Below are 20809 nucleotides of genomic sequence, written 5' to 3' on the forward strand. Positions count from 1 at the left end.
AACTTTAAACTGCACACGTGTATCTCCGTCAATGTAGATATTGACATCAAGACACAAAACTGAAAACAGGGTCCATGGTTAAGGGAACTCGCGCCAGTAACCGTATATATACACGTTGATTTGATCATGACGTCTTGTATGGCCTATGGTTGATGACATCGTTAACAGGTGATCGAATATACAAGCATAGTGATGGATTCAATAAACATGTGACATGTGAACGTACTTTCGTCGTATGAATAGTTCAGCACAAACCCCCTTCTCTCAATGTTGCCGTTTGTCACAAATTTGATGACTACATCTCCATTCAGACTGTTATCTGAAATATAAATACTTAACTATTACTGGAAATTCTCACAATTCTCGGCTATATTCCCATGGTTATATTGCCAATGTCCATCACTGGCCAAAAACATTCGAAATATGGTATGTCTGGCCACAATTACGTGTTTTATTGATGATGATTGTTCCCGCATCTGTATAAAGAACAATCACGTGGGCTTTTACAAAATAGAATATTTCTTTCTTAATCCAGGATTCCTCATTAATGCTCATAAGGTAGATGGGACAAAAAACAGACAAGTTAAACATGGAAAATATAATTATTATATTAGGTGAGGTGATGTGAAATGAGGTTTAACGTCGTTGCGTTCACGATTATTGCACTTATATAGCGACGTGCATATACGTCTTTGTGTGTTCTTGGCTGTTTGTACAAGTCGGGACTAATGTCGATTTTGTAATGCTAGCCCACTGAGATACCATGCCGTAGATTAACACGAATAAACCACTCAGACACAGTATACTGACTTCGTGCCGACCAGTCCTTGTTTTAGCCCTTCAATGTCGAGCGACAGGCAGGGTAACAACAAGTGCTATCTTTTAACGTCTTTTGGTATGACGCCAAGGATCGAACTCCCGACTTTCCGCTTTCCGGGCGGACGTTCTACCACAAGATCACGGAGGCGGTGAAATAGTATATAATAAACTTAATAAAACCCACACGTAACGGACAGTACAAGTTAGTTGTCAATCGTAGAAGAGAGATATGCATATTTGCAAATAGTGATGGCGCCCCTATCCTACTATAAAGATTATAATATATAGTTATTTCCTTCGTTAAATTCTTTTGTACACTGTTTTATAGAATATTTTCACAAAATTATTTTAATTTTGATAAGATATCAGGGAATAGGAATTGTACTAATTAATTTCACTGATTTGAACTCAAACGATTTTGGTAGCATGGTACCTGCAATGAAGCACAAATGTATGTATACACAGTTGACACACTCACGGGGGTCATGACTTACAGAAGTACGTTCTTGGTGATCTCATCCTGCCACACAATCTGCTGGTGCCGGTGAGTCCCGAGAACTTGGTCTCCACGAAGTCGTAGCTACATGATGTACTCAGACTGTAAGATGAGGAGTTGTAGTACATCCTCTGAACGTCAAACTGAGAGTACGTCAGATTGAACCTGTAAAGACCCTGCGTTGGAGGTCTGATGATATAAGTGCAGTTCAGATTACGTCTGTAGAGACCTGTACTGTATACGGGACTCCTTATTGTGCCATTTGAGTCGGTAAATAGCTCATCGCAAATATCTGAAATACCAAATTGAGAATTATGATAATGACGAAAATCTTTTCTTTCAAGGGAGAATGTCGTCTTTCGAAGGAAATAAAGTGTTATATCAATATTGGAATATATCAAGATGATTGGTATGGGGAGTCTATTAATCCATCGATCTTTTATATGCATGATATTTATCAGTCTGGTCAATTTACGATCTCATACCTTTATGAAAGGGAACCACCATTTCTGTCTTTTAAAACATATCATATCGTATAATTTATGCCATTACCTTCTTCAATCGTGTAGGACGCATTGAAACCTTGTCTGCTGATCTTGTTGTTTGTATGGAAGACAAAGTCGAATTGTCTCGCATTCGTGTACCCTTCAAGAAATAAAATTGCAATTTGTCTTTCTTGAAGAGCATGATAATAAAGATAAAAAACAAATCATGAGTACTATTATATTTAGAAAATGACATGAACGTTACTCACAAGTAAACGTGGTTCCTGCAGCGATGGCACCACAGTACCTCCCGGAAGTGTAGGACCCGTCTGAGAAGTATATGTAGTCGTTGTCACAGCTGCCCGAACTGTACGATGGGGATTCAAGGTCGAAAGCATTGACGGTGACCGTGACCTTAGTCTGGGTGTAGGATGTTAACATGGTGTATCGGCAGTCAAGGTTGTTGTGGTACAGACCACTGCTTGCCAAGGGGCTGATGAGAGTGCCTTCAGTGGTGTTGTACGTTACCAGGCATCCAGCTGAAAATTGATGCATGCTATGTGATCAACAACAGGATTATAGGATTTTGGTAAAGAAGGGCAAGGTGCCATTGTTTCTATGGACATAATGTCATGAAAAGGAACGTATCATCCAAGTAAACAGCAGCAGCTTAATGTTTTTTTGTAATTTATAAAGAATATGGGTTTTGTCTGTGACTGATCATTCTGGTTGAAAACGATTTGTGATCACAGACACGGAGCAATGTGCATCATGTCATTGACAGTCTTTAAGAAAGAGAAATTAATTATTGACATAGTCACCTGGCACAATGTTGTAACGCATGTTGAAGCCCACATTTGTCTGATTATTGTCACTGATGAAGGTCACGACAAATGTACCGTCAAAGTTGACTGTAACAGAAAGAGGTATAATATGTTTTAAAATGTCAGACTGTAGAACGTAAGAAAGATAATCACGAATCACACCTATATCATCCAGGACAATTACAACATTGTTATTTGTTATGGACCTTGAGGCAAGAGCTCTTCTGTATACGTGACTAAAACCGGATTCATTAATTACATTTGGCTGCGCATAATAACACATTTCTCTTATTTGAATAAAGGGGATAAAAGCCCTTCACTTACAGCTGCGAGTCCCGTATTGGTATCCACACAGTCTCTCTTCGCCATTCATATCCACATAGTCATTACAGACAGATGTGCTGTTGTCAGGGTCCTCCAGGTGGAACTGATTGAGACTAAAGACAATTGTCTGATCCACAACGTCGTCCACATTTATTGTGAAGATACAGTGAGTGCCGTCGTTGTAGGAACGCCTGTACACTGACGCATAGCCATGACCAGAGTAGCTGTTGATGTAGCCCGCAGTGTCGGTCACCGTTATATTACATGAAACTGAGAAATTGACATTATTCATCTGGACGCAACTTATCAAATGTGTATACGTAAAGTATATCGATATATAGAATGGGTAATTTATTGAAAATGACCATAAAACCACATGAAGAAACATTCTTAGGGCAATAAACCTAGTTCACCTTTGATCACTTTTTATCATCGAGATAACCTACCGGGCCTTGTGTTGTAGTAGATGTGAAAGACTTCCCTCCTCCCTGTGACTGAATTAACAGAGTGATGATACCTCACAGGCAGCTCAGGCTCCTCGGATGAGACTGGAAACATATCAAGTTACGACATCTATCTCGATATGGAGAAGTAGGGCGTTATTACACATCATATATTAGTGTCAGTATCCTGATCAGTTTGATGTTCAGCACACCTTTTCAAGATAGATAACTTGCACTTTATCTGCTGGGTATTTGCGCTACGAATGTCCCCGGCAGGCTGCGTTGGTCATAGGACGCAGCCTCTTGGAGAATGGTTCGGGTTGTCACGTAAGGTGGCTGATATATACGCGTATCATCTTACACCAACGGTGTTGATCGTTGCTACCAATATCGCTCACTGGATTGTCTGTTCCAGGTTCGATTATTTAAAGGCCGCTGTCACAAAGCTATATTATAACTTGAATGTGGCATTAACGACAAACAAACCAAAAAACATATTCTTCAATTTCTAAAAACTATAACAATGCGACACCCTATATTTTTTACTTTTAGTACAGTTCTTACAGTTATACTGGCCATAAACGGTTCCACAGTACTGTATGCCGTTGATCTCCACATAGCTGCCAGAACACGTGCCGTTGTTGTCCGTGAAGTTGTACGGCATAAAGAATCGACTGAAGTACATTGTCATGAGGAAAGGGTAGTACGGGGGACGAACGATGTATTCACAGTCCATGTCTTGTGCGAGTGCAACTCTTGACACAGAGTAAGAATCCAAAATCCCTGACGTTGTACGATATACTCGATCACATGTGTCTGCAACACAACGATGTTGTCATAATTTGCTACACAGGATGCCAAGGTTATAATGAGTGCTGTCCAGTATAACACGGACTTATATCAAAATCAACAATTAATTCACAACACACTGAACGAGTATGACTTTCATTCAGAAACTGTACACCCTGAATTGCTGAAACCTGTTGTATGATGACTGGAATAAGAAAGTTGGGTTGAGTAAGGATTGTTCTTCATATATAAAACTTGCAAACTAAATTCATCTGAACTTCGGGCATGGTGCTCTTCTATTCTTTGGAAAAGACGGATAAAATATCGATCTATCGACGCATTTTCTTTTCTTTTCACCAAACAAGCAAACTATAATGCCACTTACAATTTGTTACAAGGTAGTCGACATCCACTCCTCGTCCTGTTCTGTAACTATTGGACAAGAAGGTCATGTTCACCCTCCCTGTCATATGAACTGAAGAAAAAAAGCGCACATCCAGTAAATAATAGTAGTTTTATGAGGTCTAAATGGACACATTGAAAACTGTATTTTCCCTGAAGTAAAGTCGTACTACTTGTTTTTCGGCATTCCCAATTTTAGATTACACTGAGACAATATATCATCTATGTAGCTCACTATTTATGTTTCTGGAATAGTATTTTGGATCCGAAAGTCTATACAAGTACAATAATGAATAGAGAAAAATTGATTTTCGTCCTTTATGGCAAGCTATTTTTTGTTGAATGTATAAAGTTATATAATAGCCAAAAAATACATTTGATATTTATTTATGTCATTCAGAGCTATTAAATAGCAAAAATTGTCGCACATTACTTTTATTAGCGTAGACTAGAAAGTGGAGAAATTTACTGTTTAACAAGGCTTTACATCATCTCGGAAAGCACTCAGCAGTCTTCTCTTTTTTCAAACAGGTTTCCAAGATTTGCAGTTAAATTCACACCATCAGATGGGAAAATAAATAATCCACATCCATGCGTAATTTTAAGGTGAGCGGTAGATCTGATGCCACGCGAGTCCATTTTTCGCACAACATTCACTTTCCAGATCATATGAAAATGTACGCTACAAACATTACTCAGTATTCAGGGGCTTAACGTGACGGCAATGTATGAAAAATTAGAAATTCTTATTGGCGGGACTGAGTGTAAAGACCATCGTTGGGTTTCTTGAGATTTGCCAAATCATTGACGTTGTCACTTCAGTCATATGCTCTAAATAGTAGACTGCGTGAAGAAATATAGAAATTAACATAGATTCACTACTCACATGTAGTCTGGGTCAATCTGTTTCCACAGAAACGCTGTCCGTTAACGATGAAATAATCACCACAGTTTACATCAAAGACCCTGACTGTGAAAGTAACAGTCTTGAGGGAATCTCCCAGGTCCAGGTAGTAAATACACAAGGTGTCTGCTGGGTAGGTCACCCCACCCTCAGTCACAGGGCTGCGGATTGTACCATTATTCTGGTCGAGGTCCGTCACACAGGTGTCTGAAATGTCAACACATTATGCTATGTCAGTTTGCTATAATATATAGATTTGAGCACTTGACATGAAGCTGTGGGGGTGACATACATTTATGAAATATTTCTGTCATGTACAGTTGTACATGCATCTTCATTTGGGGATCAGGTTACAAGTTTAAACTGACTGGAACTGCAATAGAGATTAGCATTTGTAACAAGCTGCACCTTTCAAGATGCACATGGATAATTTATTGATAAAGATTAATTGTGCTTCATTTAGTGAGTATTTGTATACACAAAATCAGGGCATATAACCTTCTATTGCAAGACGTCTGCTTACTTTCAGTGTAGGAGAAAGATATGTTGAAACCATTCCTCTGAACGGAGTCATCACTGTGGAAAGTGATATTCACATCACTGTCATAGATGTTGTCTGAAGATAAGGAAGTAAAATGTATACACATATAAACTACCATTTTAAACACATGTAATTGTCTTTCTTCGGTCTCTGATCCATGGGACATTTGTCCATGAACGTGGAGACCATAGATGTAGTTAGTATCTCTATCTTCCAAGGTTTGTTTTCTTAAAACTGAATCAAATGTTATCTGAAGTTTCCTTGGAAAACACTTCGTAAAGTGATGGACTTCCTCACAGATAGCATCGATGTGACATTGGGAGCATGATATTTATGCAATAATGTAGGCATCCCCATGGGCACCAACTGTGCTTTCCTCCTTGCAGATCTAATTATTTACGCATACAAGTCAGAATCTCTGCACTAGTTGGAAAAATAGAACATTGGAATTTAGTGAAAAAGTTAACATCAGGGTCAGGTATTTCGATGATCTGATATCATTCAATAATGGTCAAATAGCCAACTCCCTTCAACTGATTTCTCCACCTCAGCATTAGATGAGAAATCCCGAGAGACTGCCTCATCTGATTAAGATATATGCCTACAGATTCAAAGTAACAATAACTATCCACAACACTGGATGAAAGAAAGGATGACTTCATCTTTCCAATGGATCAACTTTCCATTTATGTCCAGCAATATGCCAGCAGTTCCAATGTTTCACATCTTTTGAGCAACAATCGAGCAAATCCATTTAAACATACATTAAAGATGTCATGTGTACATGTACCAACATTGTTTTATCAAGCAAATGGTGATGGCAAGCATTGATGGTACAAACATATGTAAGATTTGGGTGAAGTCCTGGTTCCGCACATCCTGGAGGAAGAATAGCCATCGTAGAGCATCTGTATGTAGTCCTTGCTGCAGGAGGTGGAGAAACTGTTACTGTAATAAGAATAATAACTCTCCACGTCGAACTCCTCCAGAGTGATGTTAACAACCCACAGCCGACCTGCTGGAGGCCTGATGGTGAACAGACAGTCGAGGTTAGGTGAGTAGGTGGTGCTGCCATCATCAGGGACCTGAATCTGTCCATCAGCATCTGTCAGGACCTGGTAACAGCTGTCTGTTGAGGAAGCAAAAGAAGATTTGATCTGTATTTTATACCAACATTAATCTGGACTAATGCAATGATATATATATATACACAGTTAAAAACACTTATAACAATAGCAAATATTTTTCCAGAAACATCATCTTTCTCGAGACTGAATATTACTTACTGATCGATCATATGGCAAACGAAAGAATGCAGTTTTACGCAATATTAGAAAGTTTGACACAGCATTAATATGGGTGACCATTCACGTCATCAGATTGTGATGACACATTGATGTAGGTCACAGCAATGAGACAAAACTTAACAGTATCTGCAATATGGTTACAATATATAAAACCGAAATACACATTTTAATATCATTCAACAAAACTTTCTGACATGTGAAATATATTAGCCACCATTTTTAAAAGAGAGACGTGATGAGAAACAAAGGTAAATCTTTTACTCCAAAACAATGGCTATCATATATGAAATTGAAATATGGCCCAAACAACTTTTTATCTGGATCACCATGGTGATTCCTCTGTTGGTCGCAAGAGACGACATAATTGAGAGGGTGGTCAGGTTCTGTGACTTGGTTGATGGCATCTTGCCTCAACGGCATGGTTTGTTGCTTATGTCAGTGACTGATTTTTCTGTTCCAGAATAGCATATTTTATTAAAGGCTGGCCTCATAAAGATAGAATATTGCTGAGTGCGGCGTTAAACATCAAACGTACGGACCGGGAACACACGCACGCATGATGAAAAAGTAAAAGGAATAATATCGACAACTTTAAACTGCACACGTGTATCTCCGTCAATGTAGATATTGACATCAAGACACAAAACTGAAAACAGGGTCCATGGTTAAGGGAACTCGCGCCAGTAACCGTATATATACACGTTGATTTGATCATGACGTCTTGTATGGCCTATGGTTGATGACATCGTTAACAGGTGATCGAATATACAAGCATAGTGATGGATTCAATAAACATGTGACATGTGAACGTACTTTCGTCGTATGAATAGTTCAGCACAAACCCCCTTCTCTCAATGTTGCCGTTTGTCACAAATTTGATGACTACATCTCCATTCAGACTGTTATCTGAAATATAAATACTTAACTATTACTGGAAATTCTCACAATTCTCGGTTATATTCCCATGGTTATATTGCCAATGTCCATCACTGGCCACATGTGTCTTTGAGCAAAAAACATTCGAAATATGGTATGTCTGGCCACAATTACGTGTTTTATTGATGATGATTGTTCCCGCATCTGTATAAAGAACAATCACGTGGGCTTTTACAAAATAGAATATTTCTTTCTTAACCCAGGATTCCTCATTAATGCTCATAAGGTAGATGGGACAAAAAACAGACAAGTTAAACATGGAAAATATAATTATTATATTAGGTGAGGTGATGTGAAATGAGGTTTAACGTCGTTGCGTTCACGATTATTGCACTTATATAGCGACGTGCATATACGTCTTTGTGTGTTCTTGGCTGTTTGTACAAGTCGGGACTAATGTCGATTTTGTAATGCTAGCCCACTGAGATACCATGCCGTAGATTAACACGAATAAACCACTCAGACACAGTATACTGACTTCGTGCCGACCAGTCCTTGTTTTAGCCCTTCAATGTCGAGCGACAGGCAGGGTAACAACAAGTGCTATCTTTTAACGTCTTTTGGTATGACGCCAAGGATCGAACTCCCGACTTTCCGCTTTCCGGGCGGACGTTCTACCACAAGATCACGGAGGCGGTGAAATAGTATATAATAAACTTAATAAAACCCACACGTAACGGACAGTACAAGTTAGTTGTCAATCGTAGAAGAGAGATATGCATATTAGCAAATAGTGATGGCGCCCCTATCCTACTATAAAGATTATAATATATAGTTATTTCCTTCGTTAAATTCTTTTGTACACTGTTTTATAGAATATTTTCACAAAATTATTTTAATTTTGATAAGATATCAGGGAATAGGAATTGTACTAATTAATTTCACTGATTTGAACTCAAACGATTTTGGTAGCATGGTACCTGCAATGAAGCACAAATGTATGTATACACAGTTGACACACTCACGGGGGTCATGACTTACAGAAGTACGTTCTTGGTGATCTCATCCTGCCACACAATCTGCTGGTGCCGGTGAATCCCGAGAACTTGGTCTCCACGAAGTCGTAGCTACATGATGTACTCAGACTGTAAGATGAGGAGTTGTAGTACATCCTCTGAACGTCGAACTGAGAGTACGTCAGATTGAACCTGTAAAGACCCTGCGTTGGAGGTCTGATGATATAGGTGCAGTTCAGATTACGTCTGTAGAGACCTGTACTGTATACGGGACTCCTTATTGTGCCATTGGAGTCGGTAAATAGCTCATCGCAAATATCTGAAATACCAAATTGAGAATTATGATAATGACGAAAATCTTTTCTTTCAAGGGAGAATGTCGTCTTTCGAAGGAAATAAAGTGTTATATCAATATTGGAATATATCAAGATGATTGGTATGGGGAGTCTATTAATCCATCGATCTTTTATATGCATGATATTTATCAGTCTGGTCAATTTACGATCTCATACCTTTATGAAAGGGAACCACCATTTCTGTCTTTTAAAACATATCATATTGTATAATTTATGCCATTACCTTCTTCAATCGTGTAGGACGCATTGAAACCTTGTCTGCTGATCTCGTTGTTTGTATGGAAGACAAAGTCGAATTGTCTCGCATTCGTGTACCCTTCAAGAAATAAAAGTGCATTTGTCTTACTTGAAGAGCATGATAATAAAGATAAACAAATCATGAGTACTACTGTATTTAGAAAATAACATGAACGTTACTCACAAGTAAACGTGGTTCCTGCAGCGATGGCACCACAGTACCTCCCGGAAGTGTAGGACCCGTCTGAATATGATACATAGTCGTTGTAACAGTAGCTCGAACTGTACGATGGGGATTCAAGGTCGAAAGCATTGACGGTGACCGTGACCTTAGTCTGGGTGTAGGATGTTAACATGGTGTATCGGCAGTCAAGGTTGTTGTGGTACAGACCACTGCTTGCCAAGGGGCTGATGAGAGTGCCTTCAGTGGTGTTGTACGTTACCAGGCATCCAGCTGAAAATTGATGCATGCTATGTGATCAACAACAGGATTATAGGATTTTGGTAAAGAAGGGCAAGGTGCCATTGTTTCTATGGACATAATGTCATGAAAAGGAACGTATCATCCAAGTAAACAGCAGCAGCTTAATGTTTTTTGTAATTTATAAAGAATATGGGTTTTGTCTGTGACTGATCATTCTGGTTGAAAACGATTTGTGATCACAGACACGGAGCAATGTGCATCATGTCATTGACAGTCTTTAAGAAAGAGAAATTAATTATTGACAAAGTCACCTGGCACGATCTTGTAACGGATGTTGAAGCCCACGTTTGTCTGATTATTGTCACTGATGAAGGTCACGACAAATGTACCGTCAAAGTTGACTGTAACAGAAAGAGGTATAATATGTTTTAAAATGTCAGACTGTAGAACGTAAGAAAGATAATCACGAATCACACCTATATAATCCAGGACAATTACAACATTGTTATTTGTTATGGACCTTGAGGCAAGAGCTCTTCTGTATACGTGACTAAAACCGGATTCATTAATTACATTTGGCTGCGCATAATAACACATTTCTCTTATTTGAATAAAGGGGATAAAAGCCCTTCACTTACAGCTGCGAGTCCCGTATTGGTATCCACACAGTCTCTCTTCGCCATTCATATCCACATAGTCATTACAGACAGATGTGCTGTTGTCAGGGTCCTCCAGGTGGAACTGATTGAGACTAAAGACAATTGTCTGACCCACATCGTCGTCCACCTTTATGGTGAAGATACAGTGAGTGCCGTCGTTGTAGGAACGCCTGTACACTGACGCATAGCCATGACCAGAATAGCTGTTGATGTAGCCCGCAGTGTCGGTCAGCGTTATATTACATGAAACTGAGAAATTGACATTATTCATTTGGACGGAACTTATAAACAGGCAGGTTAAGTTTGTATTTTCTGAATATTCTCACGATTTTCGCTCCTATTATCGGTACCTTCTTCCAATACAGATAGCAATATCGCGCCCACTTTTGGCCACTTTTGCCCAGCTACATCTTGGGGAACAACTCACTACCCGCTAAAAATACCGTTATCCAGTTACGACATTATCAATATGCGAGCGTATGTTCGAATGTCCAGAAATGACGTCATGATAGCACAATGTTTAATGTGAAGTAAACCAGGCCTCATTCTTTATTGTTCTTTGCGATTTATCTCGTACCTATCTTATATAAGTATTTGAAGAAGCATTTCAAGGGCAATAAATCTAGTTAATCTTTAATCACACATTTGTCATCTGAGATACCTACCGGGGCTTGTGCTGAAGTAGATGTGAAAGACTTCCCTCCTCCGTGTGACTGAATTAACAGAGTGATGATACCTAACAGGCAGCTCAGGCTCCTCGGATGAGACTGGAAACATATCAAGTTACGATTTCTGTTTTTTTGGTGAAGTAGGGCCTTATGACAAATTACAAATTCCAATTTAACCTGATCACTTTGGATTTTCAGTACAGCGTTTCAAGGCTGATAAGGTGTGATCCATGTGCTTTACATGTTCGACGTCCCGTGGAGATTTTGGGTTATAACAGGTCCATAGCAACATATGCTGGTGTATGCTGGTTGTATGAGGCTAGCTAATGGATAGTGTGGCCAAGCTCAGTGATTTGATTGATTGCATTTCATCGCACATGACGACGTGAGTCGTTGCTCATAATATCAATCACTGGATTGTCTCATCCAGATTTGAGTATATACAGCTCGCCGTCATGGAATAAATTAAACGTCAAACACCAAACAAACAAACCATTTTCTTCAATTTCGTTTAACTTATCTGCTCTAAATGCATACACCTATAACAATGCGACACCCTATATTAAAACAAATATATTACAATACACTAGTAGTAGTAGTAGTAGTAGTAGTAGTAGTAGTAGTAGTAGTAGTAGTAGTAGTAGTAGTATAGTATAGTACTTACAGTGATACTGGCCATAAACAGTTCCGCAATACTGTGTGCCGTTGATCTCCACATAGCTGCCAGAACACGTGCCGTTGTTGTCCGTGAAGTTGTACGGCATAAAGAATCGACTGAAGTACATTGTCATGAGGAAAGGGTAGTACGGGGGACGAACGATGTATTCACAGTCCATGTCTTGTGCGAGTGCAACTCTTGACACAGAGTAAGAATCCAAAATCCCTGACGTTGTACGATATACTCGATCACATGTGTCTGCAACACAACGATGTTGTCATAATTTGCTACACAGGATGCCAAGGTTATAATGAGTGCTGTCCAGTATAACACGGACTTATATCAAAATCAACAATTAATTCACAACACACTGAACGAGTATGACTTTCATTCAGAAACTGTACACCCTGAATTGCTGAAACCTGTTGTATGATGACTGGAATAAGAAAGTTGGGTTGAGTAAGGATTGTTCTTCATATATAAAACTTGCAAACTAAATTCATCTGAACTTCGGGCATGGTGCTCTTCTATTCTTTGGAAAAGACGGATAAAATATCGATCTATCGACACATTTTCTTTTCTTTTCACCAAACAAGCAAACTATAATGCCACTTACAATTAGTTACAAGGTAGTCGACATCCACTCCTCGTCCTGTGCTGTAACTATTGGACAAGAAGGTCATGTTGGCCCTCCCTGTCAGATGGACTGTAGAAAAAAGCGCACATCCAGTAAACAGTGTTAGCTTGGTGGATTCTAGGTTGATATATACATTGAAAACTCTATTGTGTCTGAGATCAAGTCACACTTTTCAAGATCACAATTCCTGATCAGTCAAGTGAGATTTACTCTTTATCTGTGTACCACTGACCCATTTATTAACGGGGTATACATTGTATAATAATAATAACAAATATCATTTTATTTAGTTTATTTGGTATCTTGATAGTAGTAATAGTAGAATGCGTGAAGAAACATAGAAATTGACATTGATTCACTACTCACATGTAGTCTGGGTCAATCTGTTTCCACAGAAACGCTGTCCGTTAACGATGAAGTAATCACCACAGTTTACATCAAAGACCCTGACTGTGAAAGTAACAGTCTTGAGGGAATCTCCCAGGTCGAGGTAGTAAATACACAAGGTGTCTGCTGGGTAGGTCACCCCACCCTCAGTCACAGGGCTGCGGATTGTACCATTATTCTGGTCGAGGTCCGTCACACAGGTGTCTGAAATATTAATATATTTCCTATATCCGTCTATTGTAAACTGAGAAGGTTTGCTCACGTGACTTGAAGCTGTGGCGGTTACACAAATAAATAAATATTTCTGTCATGTACAGTTGTACATGCATCTTCATTTGGGGGATCAGGTTACATGTTAAAATAAGCTGGAACTGTAAAAGAGAATAGCATTTGTAATCATCTGCACGTCATTTAGCAATTGATTGTCCATTTATATTGATATAACCAATTCCAAACATTTCTATTCTCTAGTTCACCCCCAGAGACTGAAACTATAGGATGAAGAGAAAACTAAGCTCGATGTATATCTCTGGCTTCTATTCCCACCGTTATTAGTCTATTGTAATGTGTTTAAGACCTTTTCAATATCATCAAAAAATAAGATCTAAGTTCTTGCTGCCGCTAAACAAAGATCTGAGTACATCCCATCACGGCTCTCGTCAGAACGACCTTTCGAGAACTTTGACCGACCACTGAAACGACTAGCAAGAAGTCGACATCAGCCAATTAGAAAGCAGTTTTCTTGAGCTTGGCACTCGTTTCAACCTTGCGACTTCCATTTCAGACTACGCTTGAAAAATATGTTGACACAGTTCTCGATTAAAATTTTGAAAACGGAACAAACGAACATTCCAGAATGTCTAATTTATATGGTTGCGATTACATCCTTTGTAGTGTGCAACCCCTTCTCCGTTCAAATGTTTATCCCACGGAAGCGAGAGATCAGTCGGAATCAGTCATACGGGCCACAACTGCCGATCGAGAATACCCCGTGTTAACGTTTTCGAGGTTGCCTGATTCGAAAACACATTTCATGATCTGGTAAGCAACGCTTTGATTGGTCGGATGAAAAATCGTTCTGACTTGACCCGTAATGGTCTAATCTAATTTTAATGAGATTGAAACCTTTTGAACAGTTTTATGAATTTTAGTCAATCTGACTGGAAAATATTAATTTTGTAAATTGCCTGAAATATGTTGGAGTTTTGTAAATTGCCTTAAAAACAATTTCAGTCAGTTTCGAATAATAATGACAATCTTTTCTTCACAGAGATGATGCTGCTGGCGGAGGAAAAGACGTTACCTCGATATTGTAATATGTCAAATGGATTCACAATTTGCTCATTTGTTTCGTTTGTGTGTTGTTTAACGCTGCACTCAGCAATATTTCAGCCATACCTGACGGCGGTCTACATGATCGAGTGTTTGACATCATGGGCATCTGTTATGTGTTTGATGCTACTAGACTTCATCACTACCAAGTTGGTCATTGAATTTACTTCTCAGCTTCTAGAACGCCATCAGACGACGCTCACAGTGACGTGTGTTTATATGCGTACAGTAAGGGAGGTAACTCTCAAGCCATCAATACGTAACAGCATCGTTCTACGCTAATGGGATACGATGACATGCATCAACCAAGTCATCTAACCTGACCACTCAATTCTGTAAGTCGCCACTTACGACAAGCATGAATAATGTCATTGCTGAAGACCAAGTCCCGCCTAGGTTTTTACGGGTTCATTAAGGTGATATACGCCGTGAGTGAACTAACTGCACTCGGGTTGTATTCAGACATTGCTTTGGTTAGGTTAGCGTACACGTCTAAAATAACCTTGTCTTTGCATAGTGTGTGTTACTTACAGGTTGAGTTGGTGGTCGTGTCCCTGTCGTATCCAAGAGTGTTTGTAGTCCCGGCCCTTGTTCCTGCCAGCCCTTGTAAATTGGGCATCCAATATGAATATGTTATCTACAGAAGGCATCGATATGGTCTAAAGAGGTAAAAGGACTGCGTCAATGAAACCAGTTAATTTCTAATATCCTTAGTGTTAACTGATTACATTAGGGTTTTGGGTCTATATTTTATATCTAAGGCCGCACTCAGCAATATTCCCACTATATGACGGCCGTCTGTAAAGAATCGAGGTGATTGACAGTATGGACATCGATCCACAAGCCAAGGCAACGAGCCTGACCAGCCGATCCATCTACGAACTATACTGCTTGCACCAACGGTGTCAAACAAATTTCACTCACCTCACCCATGGAGGTAAAAGACTAATGCATTGTGTATTTTCTTTGCAGTGGCTTCCAGCAGACCAAGAACAAGGACAAGAGTCGGTATTCGAAACAGTAACACACCGATTGTATGTTGTACAAGTTCAGTGGTATTTCATCTGTCTGGTGACATAGATCACAAGGAAAGCATGTGACAATTATCCCATATTCTAGGCAATTACAAGTATCTTATATTTATCATAATGGGTGGGTTTCTCGGATAAAAACAATATCCGTTGGGGTCATATTCAGATAGAGATGCAAATATCAAAGGTCAATTACGGAATATTTTCACTGTTTATAAACAAACATGGCATCGCCCTTGTCATTCGGCGATTGAGTCAGAATTAACCATCGAGAATCTGGAAAACTACTGTGACAATTGCTTTCATTATCAAAAGAATAGCCTAATAGAGTGAAAACCAGTGTCTTAATGGTGATGTAGCTAATTCATTTCGGAAGTTTGGACAACTTTGGATTTATAAATTGCGAAACAATTTTGCGCGGGCATAAGTAGCCATATCTTGGCTTGTAGACCTCTGCGGCTTGGAACCTTTTCCACAAATTAAAAGAGTTGGATTTGGCCGAAATATGTTGGAATTGCTACCTTGTTTCGTTTTGTCGCTGTGTGTACGTACATTTGACTGCACTTCGTAATGTTATGACAGGACAGGCCGACTGTCAACAAGGTCTGGCTGTGGCCGTGACGTTTCATAGACTAGGGTTAGAGTAGCTTCCCTGGCAGTTACTCTATCCACAGGAGTCTAAAAAAAAGACGCCCTCATGCATATTCATGACCATCTCCACACGCGAGCCCGAAGGGGCATGAATATGCATGAGGGCGTCTATTTTTAGATACGGACTCCTGTGCTCTATCGGACAGACCGATGGATGGCAGCGAAAGGCAAGTTAAAACAATTTGCGTTGGCAATTGTTGTTTTGCATGTAGTTACACCACTGCTTAAGAAACAGGTTTCAGTTGGAACTATATTGGCTACTGCCATTTTCCGACTGACACATCTCTTATTATCTTAATGCGCACATTCCAGGAAAACTTGAATGTGGAGGTAATGTTTGTGAGAGATGGAGAGAGACTTTCGAGCACAGAATTGAAGAATGACTTTATATGATAATGAGCTTATCACGCTTGTGTGTTTAGGGAGAGTAAGTATCCTGTATTAGAAATAAAGGCTATGTATTAAGCTCGCCTTGGCTCGATGAAAACAATGTCCAATTCATAATATTTATTCAGGATACTAGTATGTACCCTCCCCAAAACACACAAGCGGGATAGCCTCTCTTGACACGATAGTATCAATTGAATATTGGACAGTCGTAATAGGCTTACAGGTAGTGTAGGAGGGGCTTGTGATGGCGGGTGCCGTGCCTGAAACGTGCAAGGAAGAATTGAAATAGGAAAATTAAACATAACGAGTAAAGGAAATATTCATATTGTAGTGTTACATTGTCAGCGGGAGTTTGCCTCTACAGTTTGAAATAAAACTGCTGTTACGGATTGTATGAATGATTCAAAATACTTTTTAAAGCAAAGTCTGGAATGGAAGCCGCCAATTTGAAACTAGTGCCGCAATGCTTAAGAAAGCTGCTTTCTTAGTGGCTAAAGTCGACGTCCTGTTAGTAATTTCATTGGTCGGTCAAAGTTCGCGAAAGGTCTTTCTGAAGTGACCTGTAATGGGATGTCCTTAGCGGTAGCGAGAACTTGTATCCGATTTTGATGAGATTGAGGTAATCTAGGCATGTGATTTATCATGTTTTGTTTATTTAAAGCAGTGATTGTTTATTGTTAAGCAAGTTTTTTCTCTGCAGCCGTTGAAATATGCAGATACGGAGTACGTGGATCACTGCCTCGGACTAACGAGACTGATAAATGTGTGATTTCACCATGACTTTTAAAATTTGGAGAGAAAGATTTATACTCACTTGACGACTGCGCCTGGCGTTTCTTGCGGAGTGAAGACATCCTCTGCCACATCATGAAAAACAAATAAATGTCAAGAAAACAATTTACTAGTGCACTGTATTTCAACTGCATTTTATTAAAAGTGATAAATGTCTTCAAGCAGTCAAGTAATAGTGGCTTGTGAATAGAACTTTGAATGTAGTGAGGAAGTTTAACTGCTGCACATTTAAGCCTCAATATTTTTATGTATGTAGGTATGTACCATCAATTACGAAAGAAGCCTGTCATAAAAAAACATCTTGTACTTTACAGTGGGATTACGGTATAAATGACACAAAGTAACTCTACTGATGTACCTACCAGCCAGTTAAGGTGGCTGTGGGGTTCCGCGTCACACACAAGCACTAGACACAGCCCGGCCAGCACTGTGGCCACGCCCAAGTAGGGGGGAAAGGGCATCTTGATGCACGCGTACGTGCACTTGATTGACAGCCGGCACTGAAATGAATATATGTACTCAGCAACAAAAGTTCAAACAATCGAGTGGATACAAACAACCTTTCTGGTGTTCAAATCGGATACGAAAATATGAATACATGTAACACAAACGCAACCTCAGCAGAAAAAACACGATCTGAAGCCAAAAAGTGTCTTTCATGCAGTAATCATGCTATTGATTATGTAAACCAGGGTATAAAAGCACGCGTGTTGTAGGGATTCGGTATGCACTGTTTCTGCTTGTCTTGACAACTGCAATAAGGAAAAACATCAAATTTGTCAAACATTATTTGAAGTATGGAGGTGTCTAGCTCACCGTATAAGACGTTACGTGGAGACTAGCCAGGCCCGACAGCCTCCGTGGTCTAGTGATAGAGCTTCCGGCCGGAGAGCGGAAGGTTCGGAGTCGATACTACCATAGTGTTGATATACCTTTCGTCGCTTAGTTCTCTGGGATGGGTCGTAGCGAGGATATTCGTGAACGATCGTGCATTCAAATTCTGACGTTTCTCATTGCATACTAAAACGCTGAGTTCAAGAATAAATAGTCTGAATGATCAGTTATCTTGCACGAGATGTGCCGTCTGACTTTAAAGACTTTAAGAAAATCCTACCAGCAGAAAATAAATCTGTTAAACAATCTCTCAGTAGCCCGTATGTGATCGTCCTATGCTCCCAATATGTATCTTGATGATTGACAAGGAAGATTGTAGAGTTCCTGTAGAGTTCCTGGGAGGACAGAGCGTTGTGAGAGGGCGATCTCCAGCTCTTCCACATGCTTTTGACAGGGTTGAGGTCTGTTGACCGGGCTGGCCACTCCATGCGGACAATGGTCTCCTGCTCACAAGCAGGCATCAACGACACTGGCACAATGGAGTGCGTTATCGTCCATGAGGATGAAGTCTGGTCCAGAAGCATGCGGTTCAAGGTACACATCCAGACTGTCATCCCTGTGGCGCACACCTGTCATCGTGTCCCGCTGTTGGAGATCGGCTCTTCCACCTCTATTGACTGCATACCCTTCGCGACCGGAGTCCATCCACACGGAGACGATTGCAGACTGACTGAATAGAAACGTTAACGCCACTGGGGTTCCGCTGGTCATTTCTACGTATAATAACAGTCATGAAGTGATGGCGTCTTGCTGCAATCAGGAGAAACTTGTCTATCCCGCTGTGTGGTGGGACGCTATCGACCATGTCGCTGGAAACGTCTGGTATCGATTGTTTGGCCTGTTGATCATACTTTGACTGACACCAAAGACGTTTGGAACGTGACTTCCAGTTTCAAGCATGCCTATGCACCTGCCGAATTCTTCGGTCATATGACGTCTCGGACGCTGAGAGGACATAAGTGCTTTCAGTTGTTTCCATCTTCAGAAGCAAATGTTGTTGTTAATCTCCGATAAAAAGGTTCAACGATTCTGTCACAGTACATCCAAAGGATAGGTCTTCAGGAACCCAAGCTTGCCGTAAAAGCGACTATGCTTGTCGCAAGAGGCTACCAACGGGATCGGATGTTCAGGCTCGCTGACTTGGATGATGCATGTTATCTTATCCCAAGTGCGTGGATCGATGCTCATGATGTCAATCACTGGATTGTATGGTCGAGACTTCATTATTTACGGACCGCCGCCATGTAGCTGGAATATTGTTGAGTGCGGCATTAAACAACAAACAAATAAACAAAACAAAACATAGTGCCTATGACTGCATGCATGACCGTTCATCGTGGAACTGTGGTCCTACGGCGGTTACACATCATTGCGAACCGGGGTAATTTAATCTATATTTGTTGGATGATTTTTTGTATCATCAAAACTTGATTCTGAGCCAACTTTTGTTTGTGAGTGTGTGGGTGAGGGAGGGTGTGAGTTAGTATCGTTTTACGCCGCTTTTAGCAATATTCCACCAATATCACGTCGGAGGGCACCAGAAATGGGCTTCACACATGTTGCCAATGCGGGGAATCGAACCCGGGTCTTTGGCGTGACGAGCTAACGCTTTTACCACTAGGCTACCCCCATAAGCCAACATTTTAGTAGTTTATAGACAATGTATATTCAACGATCTCTTCAGACTAGAGGACGAGGAGGAGGATGTCGCGGTCAATAATATAACGGTCTCTCAACTTAAGTATGGGTTAGGTCATACCTTACTCATTGGTCATTATTTTGAGTATGAACCGGGTCATGTAAAATTTATTGGGGTGGACATATTAACCAAATCGCTGCTTGTTTGTGTGGTAATTTTAATACTAGGTCTTGTATGTTATAGGAAATGGATACAAAATCCCGTCTGATTCAACGCCTACCAGTAAAGATTCAAGTCGCAACAAGTCTGCTACATTTAAGCAGACTTTGTATCAGAGGGGTTGTGTCACAATTACTCAAAAAGGCAGTGTAACACATTCTTCGTCAGTCTAAATCCAATTTTGAAGTAAAGAGACACTGATATTAGACATGTCATTGGTTTACCAGCATGTATGGAAACAATCGGAAATGTGAAGATCGAGGACAGCTATGATGTATATATACTGAACAACAAAAGTTCCTGTGACATCGATTCCCGACATGGGTACAATGTGTGAAGCCCATTTGTGGTGTCCCCCGTCGTGATAATGCTGGAATATTGGTAGAAGCGGCATAAACCTCACTCACTCACTCACTTACTCCTGTGACATGCAAAGTTATGTGAAACAATTTCGGTTTGCAACAGATAAAAGACTCCTGTAAGTGTTCAAATGATTTAATTCGTCAAACTGACTTCAGAAAATGCATGATTTCATAAATAAAACTTGAACATGCCGAAATGTCAATTTACAAATCAATAGCGTGTGTGTCCACCTCTGGTTGCGATGCA

The 20809-nt window shown here is 40.0% G+C and overlaps 1 protein-coding gene across 1 annotated transcript in view; it reads right to left on the reverse strand.

Annotated features, from left to right (window-relative positions):
• Positions 1–17909, reverse strand: part of LOC139473084 (cubilin-like) — a 57486-nt gene extending 39577 nt beyond the window's left edge. The window contains exons 1-24 of the mRNA XM_071255596.1: positions 17811–17909; positions 17471–17513; positions 16878–16916; positions 15116–15187; positions 12235–12486; positions 11568–11669; positions 10882–11151; positions 10555–10644; positions 10004–10273; positions 9806–9898; positions 9252–9545; positions 8148–8240; positions 6869–7156; positions 6010–6102; positions 5469–5693; positions 4566–4655; positions 3956–4207; positions 3395–3496; positions 2949–3218; positions 2622–2711; positions 2070–2339; positions 1868–1960; positions 1314–1607; positions 227–319 (exon numbers count right to left, since the gene is read on the reverse strand). Of these exons, the coding sequence (XP_071111697.1) occupies positions 227–319; positions 1314–1607; positions 1868–1960; positions 2070–2339; positions 2622–2711; positions 2949–3218; positions 3395–3496; positions 3956–4207; positions 4566–4655; positions 5469–5693; positions 6010–6102; positions 6869–7156; positions 8148–8240; positions 9252–9545; positions 9806–9898; positions 10004–10273; positions 10555–10644; positions 10882–11151; positions 11568–11669; positions 12235–12486; positions 15116–15187; positions 16878–16916; positions 17471–17513; positions 17811–17909 (3877 nt within the window). The remainder of the gene's footprint in view (positions 1–226; positions 320–1313; positions 1608–1867; positions 1961–2069; positions 2340–2621; positions 2712–2948; positions 3219–3394; positions 3497–3955; positions 4208–4565; positions 4656–5468; positions 5694–6009; positions 6103–6868; positions 7157–8147; positions 8241–9251; positions 9546–9805; positions 9899–10003; positions 10274–10554; positions 10645–10881; positions 11152–11567; positions 11670–12234; positions 12487–15115; positions 15188–16877; positions 16917–17470; positions 17514–17810) is intronic.
• Between the last annotated feature and the right edge of the window lie 2900 nt (positions 17910–20809).

This window comes from Haliotis cracherodii, unplaced genomic scaffold, assembly GCF_022045235.1.
Source record: "Haliotis cracherodii isolate W230 unplaced genomic scaffold, xgHalCrac1.p SCAF_26, whole genome shotgun sequence".
Classification (NCBI taxonomy): Eukaryota; Metazoa; Mollusca; class Gastropoda; order Lepetellida; family Haliotidae; genus Haliotis; species Haliotis cracherodii.